This window comes from Myxocyprinus asiaticus, chromosome 15 (genome assembly GCF_019703515.2).
Source record: "Myxocyprinus asiaticus isolate MX2 ecotype Aquarium Trade chromosome 15, UBuf_Myxa_2, whole genome shotgun sequence".
NCBI classification, from domain to species: domain Eukaryota; kingdom Metazoa; phylum Chordata; class Actinopteri; order Cypriniformes; family Catostomidae; genus Myxocyprinus; species Myxocyprinus asiaticus.
In genome coordinates, this window is record NC_059358.1 from 2,334,157 (window position 1) to 2,347,724 (window position 13,568).

The following is a 13,568-nucleotide window of genomic DNA, read 5'->3' on the forward strand; positions in this document are numbered from 1 at the left end:
GGTGTTAACTAGCCTTGCGGTGTATGCAGGATATCTTTGAGTGCAGAACCTGCGGTCTGTTGGAGTCATTGTGCTGCTGCACCGAATGTGCCAGGGTTTGCCACAAGGGTCACGACTGCAAGTGAGTGGAAACCACAATCATTTAACTTTCATCCTTTGAGTTCTGAGAGACTCTGAAGGCCCTATTAAAGTTTAATAAAAGCATGCTTAACATTGGTGGAGACTTCATAAATGTTCCTAATTTTACGAGAACTAATTATAAATTAATTTCAACTGTATGCATATTGGGGATCGGCAGCTCTTTACTCACATAATGCAGGGTAGAGATGACGGTTTTTCAGGGTAAAAAAATCAGCGGTAGCCGTGAAAGCTCAGGGCTGACGCTACGTTTGCACTGAGTAATGACGTCAGATGCACCACACTGGCTCAGTAAGATTTCCCAACGATGTCGAACAAAAAAATGCAGGCAGTCGTCCAATGTATCGCTTAAAACGAGTCATTTCTAAATAAATATTCGAATTAGTGTTATAGTAAGATGTTATGTTTATAATAAACTATAGTTTAGAAGTTTAGATAAAAAAATAAAAAAAATGTCACCATGGATGAGATGCAGTGTGAAGTCCAGCTATAAATACCAAACAGTTCCATCTGAATACCTGTGGTGTTTGCATGCATTGTATGCTGATGAACATATAGTCAATTTAGGCTTTGTAGACATTTTAACATTTTGAAGTAAGTCCGGTCATCACGGAACCCCTTAGACCGTGGGTGCCAGTGTAGCTGCCCCGCCCGCACTGACGGTAGTTATGCCACTGATATATATATATATATATATATATATATATATATATATATATATATATATATATATATATATATATATATTTCACACACACACACAATATATTTACACAAATATATATTCAAAATCCTTAATCTGATGAATATTTAGGCAATAAACAGCTTAATTTGGTAAATACTTACATATAGAGCATTGTAACGGAGCCAAGTCTCAGTCATTCCAAAATAACCTGGGACTGAAAACTCAGAGTTTTTCGTTTTGAGCTGAAACTGCATTTTTTTTTGTGTGCTGGATACAGCATGCTGCAGCCTCCTTTCCCCAGTTAGAATAAAATAAAAGGACGGTTAAAGGGATAGTTGACCCAGAAATGAAAATTATCTCATGATTTACTCACCCTCATGCCATCCCAGAACACAAATGAAGATTTTTAGAAGAATATTTCAGCTCTGTAGGTCCATACAATGCAAGTGAATGGGTGCCAAAATTTCAAAGCTCCAAAATTCACATAAAGGGAGCATAAAAGTAATCCATACGACTCATGTGGTTAAATCCATGTCTTCAGACATGATATGATCGGTGTGGGTGAGAAACAGATAAATTAAGTAATTTTTTATAATATAAATTCTCCTCCCTGCCCAGTAGGGGGCAGTATGCATGAAGGATGTGAATCACCAAAAACAGAAGAAGAATGTGAAAGTTAAAGTGTAGATTGACTGAGTAGGGAGGAGAATTTATAGTAAAAAAAATAATGATCAAAAATATTGATCTGTTTTTCACCCATACATATCGTATCACTTCAGAAGACATTGATTTAACCACCATAGTCGTCTGGAGTACTTTTGTCGCCCTTATATCACTTAAAAATTTTGCCACCCATTCTCCCCAATTTAGAATGGCCAATTTCCAATGCGCTTTAAGTCCATGTGGTGGCGTAGTGACTCACCTCAATCCGGGTGGCGGAGGATGAATCTCAGTTGCCTCCGTGTCTGAGACGTCAGTCTGCGCATTTTATCACGTGGCTTGTTGAGCGTGTTACCATGGAGATACAGCGCGTGTGGAGGCTACACGCTATTCTATGCGGCATCCATGCACAACTCACCACGCGCCCCACCGAGAGCGAGAACCACATTATAGCAACCACGAGGAGGTTACCCCATGTGACATTTATTAACAACCATTTTGATCAAACCCATTTTTCTCTCGTTTCTCATCCAGACTGAAGCGAACCTCTCCTACTGCGTACTGTGACTGCTGGGAGAAGTGTAAATGCAAAACGCTTATCGCTGGACAGAAGGCAGCTCGCCTGGATCTGCTCTACAGGCTGCTGACCACCACTAATCTAGTTACCACTCCGAACAGCAGGTTTGTTCAACAACAGAGTCGCAGAGCATCAAGCTTGTAATTTACTTTATTTTTATTGCTGGTGTTAAGGAGGATTAAGTTATTGTGGCAGATAGTGATGCAGATACATAACAATTCTTTCTCAAAAGATTCTGGATTGATTTTCAAAAATTATAATAGAAAATGTCAATGAATAATGCTGTTGAAGTAAAATTTAAAGTGTCTCTTAAAGCGTTTTTAAAGTGTTTAAGGCCATGTCCACACTAATCATGGCAAAATAAATCAATTGCCAAAGGAAAAACATATTTGTGTGGACGTAACCTTGCACAGAATGAAGGCCGCAGAGCCGCCTCTAATACTAGGTTATTATACATGCATATTTCTATTTGCGGATCAGAGCACACACATTTTTGGATGGCTTTTATGCTGAATCGTTACACGGAATTGAGTGACAAGCCACCTTAAATTGCAAAAGATTTGTTCTGAAAAATTGAGGTGCATTTAGAATCGTTTTGGAGTCGGATCATCACTTCCTGATGATCTAATTCAATTAAAATCAGCTAGTTTTGACTGTGTGTTTTTTTGCCCTCTGTCTATGTCTGTCAGGGGAGAGCACATCTTGCTGTTCCTGGTGCAGACTGTTGCCAGGCAGAGTGTGGAGCACTGTCAGTATCGGCCACCTCGCATCCGAGAGGACCGGAACCGGAAGGCCGCCAGTGCTGAAGGTGTGTTTTAGGAAACGGATGCATAAAGCTTAGGCATACAAAATGGGATGCTTAGTTTAACTAGATTGTCCCAGTTTGCTTATGACCTCCGGAAGAAAAGAGCTTCTTAAAAGTGTGTCATGCAGTTGAGTTACACAATAAAGTTGGTGAGTCTAAGTCAACCAGGAGTGTGATCCACCAGATAGTCCGAACAGAATGAGCGCAAGTGGAAAGATAAAATGCCCAAACAAGAGATCCCTGCTAGAGTGATGAAACAAACCGCTACTACCTGCTGCTCTCACGACGTGATCAGATAAACGGCGTGACTTGAAACGCCAAGCAGAGAGCCGGCAGAGAGCTTGCGAGTCGCGGCTGCCCTATTACAGTCCAGAGCGCAACAATGCGTGAAAATTCATTTGGATTAAATTCAAGCATGTCCATAATAGGGATGTGAGTTGCACAAGATGGAGAAAAACACGCTAAATGTAGTCATGTAACGGCTTTTATCACGGTATTGAATTACATTACAAAAACGGGTTGAACGATAAACAAACGTTGTTCTCTTAATAACAAGTTTAATTACTTTTTCAATACCAAACTGGCCCTTAAATTAACAGATAACAAAGAACTTTAAAAAGAACCCTTTTAAGCCAGCTCCTATGCTACAACAATAGTATGCATGTTTTTTTCTGAATAGCAAGCCTGTTGCTAATATATAGCAAGGCACTAGCTAAAATATTCTCCAATTTGGAATGCCCAATTCCCAGTGCGCATTTTTAAGTCCTCGTGGTCGCCTCAGTCCGGGTGGCGGAGGATGAATCTCAGTTGCCTCCGCGTCTGAGTCCGTCAACCCGCGCATCTTATCACGTGGCTTGTTGAGCGCGTTACCACGGAGACATAGCGCATGTGGAGGCTTCACGCCATCCACCGCGGCATCCACGCGCAACTCACCACGCGCCCCACCGAGAACGCACCACATTATAGCGACCATGAGGAGGTTACCCCATGTGACTCTACCCTCCCTAGCAACCCGGCCAATTTGGTTGCTTAGGAGACCTGGCTGGAGTCACTCAGCCCACCCTGGGATTTGAACTAGCGAACTCCAGGGGTGGTAGCCAGCGTCTTTTTACCACTGAGCTACCCAGGCCCCCCACTAGCTACAACTTTTATAACCGCAAGTTCACTGATACTGTATGGCAGTATACGATTGCGTGGCATTCCAACTTGAAATTGCAATTGAAATCAACCATGTGCCACAATGCCATTATAAAATACAGGACTTTAGTATTCTCTGATTCCCACTGTATTTTAATTACGACGAGACGCAAATGTTACTCTCTGGCCACTTGAAAGCAAGCTACACATTATCTGCAAATGGCAACAACAGTTTCGCTGCCACTTTTCTCCCACATATTTTACACAAATGGAAACATTCCATTTGGAATCCAAAATACTTCCACACTTAAGACTTAACCGTACTAGAAGGTGGATAAAAGGTCGGCTTCATTCCTCATTCAGTCATACTTCTACCCCATGCTGGTTTCTTTACATCAGAGTGCACATGTGTCACCTATGTGTAAAGGTTTTAACTTCCATATTACTGAGATAGAACATTCAGAAATCCAGAGTTATTGGATACTAAAGCGAAGATGAGAACTAAAGATCTAAACATTTTGTTACATGGAAAAACTAGATAATGCAAAATAAACTACATGAAACTAAAAACAGTGGTTTAAAAACTAACAAGTCAAGTTTTTATTTTATTTTTATTACATTTTAAAACATTTAACGGTCTTATTGTGTACAATTCATCGGTGCATTTAATGAGAGAGAACATTGGGGTAATTTTTGACTTCTTGTTGTGTAATGAATCTCTCTGTTTCTTTTAGACTCTGATATGCCGGATCACGATCTGGAACCTCCACGGTTCGCTCAGCTGGCTCTTGAGCGTGTGTTACAGGACTGGAATGCCCTGAAGTCCATGATCATGTTCGGCTCTCAGGAGAACAAAGACCCGTTAGTGTCCGTAATAGAACTTTTCATGTTTAGAGCGTTGAGGCAGCGATAGCGTTGTGCACATTCAGCTTTTACGACATCTTTGAGGTAACGTGCCCTGTGTTAAATTTTTTCAGACTGAGCGCCAGCAGCAGAATCGCTCACCTCTTACCTGAAGAACAGATGTATCTGAACCAGCAGAGTGGCACCATCAGACTGGACTGTTTCACGCACTGCCTTATCGTCAAGTGTGCACCAGACATCACTGTGAGTGCCAGGAACGGCTCTAATCAGGGTTCCCACAGTCATGGAAATTAGGGATGCACCGATACCAATTTTTCTCTTCCGATATTGGAAATCTCAGTATCGGCCGATACCGATCCCAAGCAGACACCAATGTTGTTTTTTTGCATAATCAATTTAGAATATCTTTACATTGTTGTGTGGAACTAATTGGGAGTACTCTTTAATATGTAAAGAAACACATAACTTTACAAAACTACACATTATTTCATTATAAATGTATAGCTTATTAAGAAACACGTTATTATTAACTAGTATACTGGATAACGTAGCAAATAAAAGAATATTTCAACTTGCATCTGGACTTTAAAGGATTCAGATCTCTTATTTTGTTGTAAGACATCCGTCCACTTTTCATTCACAGTTATTTTTTGGAACCCATTCAACGTAAAAATTGTTATAAATTGTAAACAAATACTAATGACCATAATAATAATAATAATAAATTGTTATTAATATTATTATTATTGACTTTTAATTTTAAATAGTGCACTTTTTAAACCCTCACGCTTTTATTTTGACATTCTGAACTCTCCAGGATGTCCTGTATGTGTCTGTTTGCAGGCAAGTTCACAGTAGTTTAATTCGCTTCTTATTCCAATTCTAGTAAATTGCACCACCGGTGCCGTTCAAAATGCATATTATAAACGAACCGAACTATTGAGCATCTACATCTGAGATGCTGTTCTTTAGTAGCGCTCAAATATTGTACGGTGAAGGCTAAAAATAGCCGCGAGTGCATCACCAGCCTGTGCGTGAGAGCAGCACCATTCACTAACGCGCTGACGCTGCACATACTATATATTTACTTATTAAACACAGCCTTTTGTGATTCACAGAGCTATCGCACATCTTCAAATGGCTTTGAATAAAATGCACGAGTCATATGAACTACTTTATTGGTGTTTTTATGGTTCTTTTATGCCATTTTTGGAGCTTGACAGTAACGAACATAACTAACACACAGTATTGGATTTGGATCGGGCTCGTCGGACCGATACCCGATCCGTCTAAAAGCTTCAGTATCGGAGCCGATACTGATCCAGTTGTCGGATCAGTGCATCCCTAATGGAAATTCCAGGGTTTTATAAAATTGTTTTCCAGGGCTGTAAAAGTCATGGAAATTGCAATAGTGAATATACATTTTTGTTGTTCTGCTCTGCTGTAGTATATGATTTTAATAAACAAAATGTGATTTTAATTTTAAAAAGACTTTGCAGTATTTTAATGCTAAATGTATGAAAACCGGGATGTCCCGAGTCCGATACCGTGCTCATGTACTTGTACTCATGCTTGTAAAAATGCTCCGATACCAAAAATCCATACTATCAGAGACTATCTGACGTACGAAAATCATTCCGAAAACATTCAGCGGACAATTTAAAATCATGTTACGTCCTAGTGTGATTATTAAACCTACAGTGGTGGTAGACCGATATGTTTTTTTTTTTTTTTTAATTGCCGACATCCAGAGGGCAGGGTGGCTGATAGGCAGATATAATGCCAATATATCACAAAATTTAACATAGTAAATAAAATTGCTAAAAGAATGAATTAACTTTTTTCTTTTAGCTCTATATTAACAAAATTTCACACAAAATGCATGGAGTGTCATGGAGTCAAAGGAACAGAGTTTTGATCCAGGCTGATAGAATGCGCGCTTCAGAGGAATATACAAGTGCTCACAAGTTTTGTAAGGTTGGCGAACTATATCTATTTAAACGAGGTTTCCGAATATTTGCAGACAGTATATGATATAAGTTTTATTGATATTTGCCTTAATATCATAAGACAGTTAAAAGTTACTGGGATGTGTTAAGGAGAGAGAGAATGAAACACAAGCGCTTTAAACATCATGAGCTCATCTGTCGCGACTCTGATATGTGGACCGTTTAAATAAGACGCTGCAAGCTGGTCTATTATTTTAGTAACACGATGGCACTTAACAGCAAAACAAACTGTGATTTGTCGCTTTCATGTCACTGACGACTCCTGTACGTGCACGCCGTTGATTCTCAGCTGCCTCACGGCCTTAAGAAACAAATCTTCCAAACTGGAAAATGTATCAGCTAATGCCGATACTGAAAACATTTCTTATTTTGGCTGAATTATTGGCCTCGCCGATATATCGGTCGACTACTAATTAAACCGCAAACGCATATGTTGTTTGCGTGTGCTTCAAATGCAAGCGTGTGAATGTGTGCTGACACCGGCTGCTCATACACCGAAAACACCGCCATGAGCATCGCGCGCCTTGTTTGCAGCAGATGACAGTGAACAGAGCGCTAATTCACGTTGTAGCACGAGGCACATATAGACCACATATTTATTTAAGTAGCAGCTTTTTGCGGTTTCATAATCAAATTGGGTCACATAGTGACCTGCTTTCCGGAAGTGAGAAGCTACCGTCACAAACACTTCAAAATAAAAGCTTACACCAAAATAAAAATGTCATTTAATTGGAAAAATTACGACGGAAATATAGCACTACTGTATCGTTATGTAATATTCACTGTAATACTACTACTTCTACTAATAGTAATGATAATAATCAATAGTAATAAACTTTTATTCAAGCGATATCTCACATTTGTGATGCTCTGTTGAAAATGAATTGTTCTATGGTGGTGGCGTAGTGGGCTAAAGCACATAACTGGTAATCAGGAGGTTGTTGGTTCGATCCCCACAGCCACACCATTGTGTCCTTGAGCAAGGCACTTAACTCCAGGTTGCTCCGGGGGTATTGTCCCTGTAATAAGGGCACTGTAAGTCACTTTGGGTAAAAGCGTCTGCCAAATGTAAAATGTAAATCTATTTACATTTAATTAAAGTTTTAATGAATTCATTTATTTAGACACCATTTTGATGATAAATTTGTCAACATAATCTGTTGAATATGGAATTCAAGAAAAAGAAAAAAAACTGGTATCGGTACTCGTTCTAAAAAAAAAAAAAAAATATGGTGTCAGGACATCCCTAATAAAAACCCTGTTTTATTCAGTTTAATGACCTTTCGTGAGCAATGAGTACATTCCACCTAACTGTCTCCTTTGGCTCTTGTTGTCATCCAGTTTATTGACACGTTGTTGGGGACTCTGGTAAAAGAGCTTCAGAATAAATACACCCCTGGCCGCCGGGAGGAGGCCATCACCGTCACACGGAGGTTCCTGCGATCTGTGGCCAGAGTGTTTGTCATTCTCAGTGTGGAGATGGCATCTTCCAAGAAGAAAAAGTACGACTGGCTTACTGACCTTTTGCTTTTTCCTGTAGTCAGTCATACTGATGAGTGAAAAAGGGCATTTTCAGGCCAATATGAAATAAAAATTGACCCCATTTACTTTCTTAAAACACATTCTTGGTCATATTGTATATGATTCTTTGGTGCATAATAGTCACCAAGCCCCCTCCAAACATCTGTTTTCATTCTGATAACATCCACTTTTCGTAAACCAATCAATTCCAGGTTGGAATTGGTTGTTTTTCCTCATTTATTGTCCTGTTTCACTTAGAAATATGCTTCATTACAGAGGTAAAATGGATTGTGAACTGCATTTTGTATCAAGAGTGTAATTTTTAGTATTTTTATGCAGTTTCAACTACAAGTCACACTATTTCTCTCTCCGTGCTTTTCTTCAGCAACTTCATCCCACAGCCGATCGGGAAGTGCAGACGTGTGTTCCAGGCTCTGTTGCCGTACGCAGTGGAAGAGCTCTGTAATGTGGCCGAGTCCCTGATTGTGCCAGTACGAATGGGAATCGCCCGCCCCACAGCGCCCTTCACTTTGGCCAGCACCAGCATTGATGCCGTACAGGGCAGTGAAGAGCTCTTCTCTGTGGAGCCCCTCCCACCACGACCCTCTCCAGATCAGTCCAGCAGGTGAGTTTTTATTTGGAACTTGATAGATGTGTGATGAATATTATTCGTAACTAAGGAACAAGTTCGGCATCAGTGCAAAAACAGCTTCACGTTATAACATTTGAGCTGAAATCTGTTTGTGGCTTTCAGTTCCAGTCAGTCTGCATCTTCATACATCATCAGGAACCCACAGCCCCGCCGGAGCAGCCAATCCCAGACCGCCCGTGGCCGTGATGAGGAGCAGGATGATATTGTGTCTGCTGATGTAGAGGAGGTGAAAAAAACTTGCTTGTAGCATAACTGCATCCAAGATATCAGTTTAGAAAGGAGCTTTCTCCTGAGCATGGTTTTAAGAGATAATAGGTGTTAAGTGTGCTATTGTGTTTCTTCATTCCTTCTCTGAATGATACCTGTCTGTTCTCCTGCTCAGGTGGAGGTGGTGGAGGGTGTTGCAGGTGAGGAGGATCACCATGACGACCAGGAGGAGCAGGGGGAGGAGAACGCAGAGGCTGAAGGACGGCATGATGAACATGATGAGGATGGTGAGCACACAGCCGCTCGCTCTTCATCATTTACAATCATAAAGGCTTGTCTCTTAAGAGTACTACTACGATGCACAGGGTTCCAGAATGTGACTAAAATGGACACACAAGCGACAAAGAAACCTTTGTGACAATTTATAATCTAGTTTGCTATTGTTGTCACAACATTTCAATAGTCGGTACCATTACCAGTGAAATTTCATTATTTCATTTATTATTATTTTATTATTACTAGGGCTGTCGATTCAATGCAATAATTTAGCACGATTTCATAAAAAATAATGCATTAATGAAATTAATGTGATCTTAGTCTATATGAGCTGTGTGCTTTAAAGTGAATGTGTAAAGCAGACCGCTAATAACTCGGACAAAATCATGCGTGATGTGTGTTGTATGAGATGACATAGCAGAGCACTAATCCACTATGCAGTGCACAGCACACGCAAATTCTATATTTAAATATTTCAAACACAGCATTTGCGCTTTAATGATCACACACTGTGCCATGTTTATGCCTGTTTATCTTGATAAGTGAAGCTTCCTTCAAAACACACGTCAAAATAAAATCTAGACGCCTGAAATTGAAGAAATTGCTACACACATTACACAAGTAAAATGTAATATTCACTGTAGTAATAATAATAAATAGTTAGGGCTGTCAATTGATTAAAATTGTAATCAAATTAATTGCATGACATGCTGATTTATCAACAGGGGGTCCGCAGTGGTACCGTAGGGGGTCCGCAAATTATTGCTTGATCCACCATTGGCACTGTAATAATCACTCACATGCGAGCGATATCTAGTGATAGGTGTATTTTAATCCATCGACATGTTGGAGTTCCTTGCACCTGCATGGCAAAACTTCCTTTCTTTTTAATCCTCGCTCATATTCACATATCCTGTTGTATTTAGTTATGTACTGATTGGAATGCTAAACAATTGTGACGAAACTGAGCTGGTCAGCAGAAGAGCGCATCACGGACAAACCGTTCACGTACCCATGCTCATCACGAGCCGCTCAAAGCGCAACACACATCAGGTTCAGCAGCGCTGCAGTAGAGAGTCGCGTGAGTAAACGCGCGTTGGTCACGTTGTGCGGTTGAGCAGATGACAGCCAACAGTTTCTTTTATTATTAGTTGTGTTTTGCTTTCAGAACAATAGCCTGGTGTAAATAAATAGTTACTGCTGAGATTATCAAGTTGGCATTCACGGTCCTTAACGTTCCATACACACACATTTTGGTGCGGCTATCCTTATGAGAAGTCTCCATAGACATAATGATTGTTATACTGTACAAACTATAGATTCTGTACCCTAACCCTCACAGAAAACTTTCTGCATTTTTACATTTTCAAAAAACATAATTTTAGCATGTTTAAGCGATTTGAATTATGGGGACACTAGAAATGTCCTCATAAAGCACATTTATAGCATAATACCCTTGTAATTACCAGTTTGTAACCTAAAAAAATGTCCTCGTAAACCACTTAAACCTGCCCACACACTTACTCACACACACACCCTCTCTCTCTCTCTCTCTCTCTCTCTCACACACACTCACTCTCACACTCACACTCACACACACACACACTCTCTCTCTCTCTCTCTCTCTCACACACACACTCACACTCACACACACACATTCTCTCTCTCTCTCTCTCACACTCACTCACACACTCTCTCTCTCGCACACACACACACACACACACTCTCTCTCTCTCTCTCTCTCTCTCACGCACACTCACACTCTCTCTCACACACACACTCTCTCACACTCTCTCTCTCTCTCTCTCACACACACACACACACTCACACACACACTCTCTCTCTCTCTCTCTCACACACACACTCTCTCTCTCTCTCTCACACACACACTCTCTCTCTCTCTCTCACACACACACTCAATCTCACACTCACACACACACACTCTCTCACACACTCACACACACTCTCTCTCACACACACACTCTCTCACACACACACACACACTCACACACTCTCTCTCTCTCTCTCACACACACACACACACACAAAGTTTTACTCCTAATGAAATGTAATTTTAAAATGTATGTATAAAAGTTATCACTTCCACGAGATGACATTTTAGTAACCTAATAACAAAATTGTTATTCTGCATGGACAGGGTCTGTCTGTCTGTCTATCGGTCTTTTTTTTATTAAGTAGGGGTATGGAACAGTGATTAACAAGGAAAATGATAAACATCACTTCATGTCAGAAAAGTTGCAGACACCTGCTGTACATTTATTTTTATGATTATTTCAAAAGCTTTGCAATATAAACATCATAAAGTATGTACATACAATAATATGGTAGCCAACCAAACAAGTTTTTATAGGCCTAAATGCAACACTCAATTTTATACAATATGTAACGGGTCCCAGCTCAGTCTCTCTACCCACCAAGGGGTCCTTGGTCTGAAAACTGTTGAAGACCCCTGCACTAGAATATATGCTGATTTTAATTTGATTAATTGTGCATACATTTTTTCCTCATATATCAAATTTGTGTGTGAGCATTTGGAAGCAGTTGTGTATCAGTCAGATAGCGTGCAGGTATCGAATTAAGTTGGTAATACCGGTACTGCAGAAACACTGGTATCTTTTTTTTATTTTAGTACCAACTTGATATCAAAGTACCGGTACTTTTGACATCACTATAGTTGACATTAGCAAGGGATTTGAGAACTTCTGCGCTCTGGTTATTTTTAGATTACATGCCAATGTTTCCTGCACCACTATTCAGCATTTTCCTGTTGCTTTGTCCTCACTGCATGCAACTAATGCAGTGTGACCCGTGCCGCCTAATTCACGAACGAGTCTGTAGAGCAGGTTCAGTTTAATAGATCAGACAAACTGATTCACAAATGCCACCAACAGTCACTTATTTCTTACCTTGTAGGGAGCGACATGGAGCTGGATTTATTGGCTGCTGCTGAGACAGAGAGTGACAGCGAGAGTAACCATAGCAACCAGGACAACGCAAGTGGGCGTAGGAGTGTAGTGACTGCTGCCACAGCTGGATCTGAAGCAGGTGCTTGAATTTGACTGACAAAATTGCAGCAATTAGTGTAATTGTGGTTTTCATTATTATTAGTGGTGTTTGCTTAAGCAAGTGTCACTTACTATTTAAACAAACCCAAAGTATTAAACTTTGTCACATAACTCATCCCAAGGTTGACGAGGTTCCAGGCTCACTTCCTGTCTTCCATTATTTGTCAAACAGGAAGCCCTGCTCCAAACTCATGCCATTAGTTGAGCCGATGTTATTTTCGCCCCAGTTGGGCCGCTCAAACAAACAGATTGCTGTTCTGTCTGGTGTCACTAGTGCTGCAGAATGAAAATGAGAATTCACTCACCCTCATGTTGTTCCAAACTCGTGTGACTTGAGTTTACAATAAAATGAGGGTGCGTGCATGATGACTGAATTTTCATTTTTGGGATTAATATTTATGCTGTTTTGTGTTCCTCTGTTTCCTGCAGGTGCAAGCAGTGTTCCTGCGTTCTTCTCAGAGGATGACTCTCAGTCGAATGACTCCAGTGACTCGGACAGCAGCAGCAGTCAGAGTGATGACGTAGACCAGGAGACGTTCCTGTTGGACGAGCCGTTAGAGAGAACCACAGGCTCGGCGCATGCAAACAGTGCAGCCCAGGCACCGCGCTCCATGCAGTGGGCCGTCCGCACGACACCCAGCCAGCGGTCTGCTGGAGGAGCCCCATCCAGCTCTTCTACACCTGCTGGTTGGTACCTGCCTTCACCTGCCACAAAATCTTCCTTTCCTTGAGTTACTCGTGTAGGACAACATAACACAACATAAACATATAAATATTTTTCAACTTTTTTGATGATATTTAATATAGTTATGTAATTGGGGGCCTGGGTAGCTCAGTGAGTAAAGACGCTGACTACCACTCCTGGAGTTCGCGAGTTCTAATCCCAGGGTGTGCTGAGTGACTCCAACCAGGTCTCCTAAGCAACCAAATTGGCCCTGTTGCTAGGGAAGG

The 13,568-nt window shown here is 40.7% G+C and overlaps 1 protein-coding gene across 6 annotated transcripts in view; it reads left to right on the top strand.

Moving 5' to 3' along the window:
* ubr5 (ubiquitin protein ligase E3 component n-recognin 5) overlaps positions 1-13,568 on the top strand; it is a 75,234-nt gene that overhangs the window by 36,618 nt on the left and 25,048 nt on the right. For 5 of the 6 annotated variants that reach the window (XM_051719111.1, XM_051719114.1, XM_051719112.1 and 2 more), the window contains 11 exons: positions 30-121; positions 2,018-2,164; positions 2,750-2,868; positions 4,737-4,869; positions 4,980-5,109; positions 8,217-8,377; positions 8,782-9,021; positions 9,151-9,274; positions 9,431-9,542; positions 12,466-12,597; positions 13,047-13,304. In XM_051719111.1, the coding sequence (XP_051575071.1) occupies positions 30-121; positions 2,018-2,164; positions 2,750-2,868; positions 4,737-4,869; positions 4,980-5,109; positions 8,217-8,377; positions 8,782-9,021; positions 9,151-9,274; positions 9,431-9,542; positions 12,466-12,597; positions 13,047-13,304 (1,648 nt within the window). The remainder of the gene's footprint in view (positions 1-29; positions 122-2,017; positions 2,165-2,749; positions 2,869-4,736; positions 4,870-4,979; positions 5,110-8,216; positions 8,378-8,781; positions 9,022-9,150; positions 9,275-9,430; positions 9,543-12,465; positions 12,598-13,046; positions 13,305-13,568) is intronic. The other variant, XM_051719113.1, reaches the window with a different exon arrangement.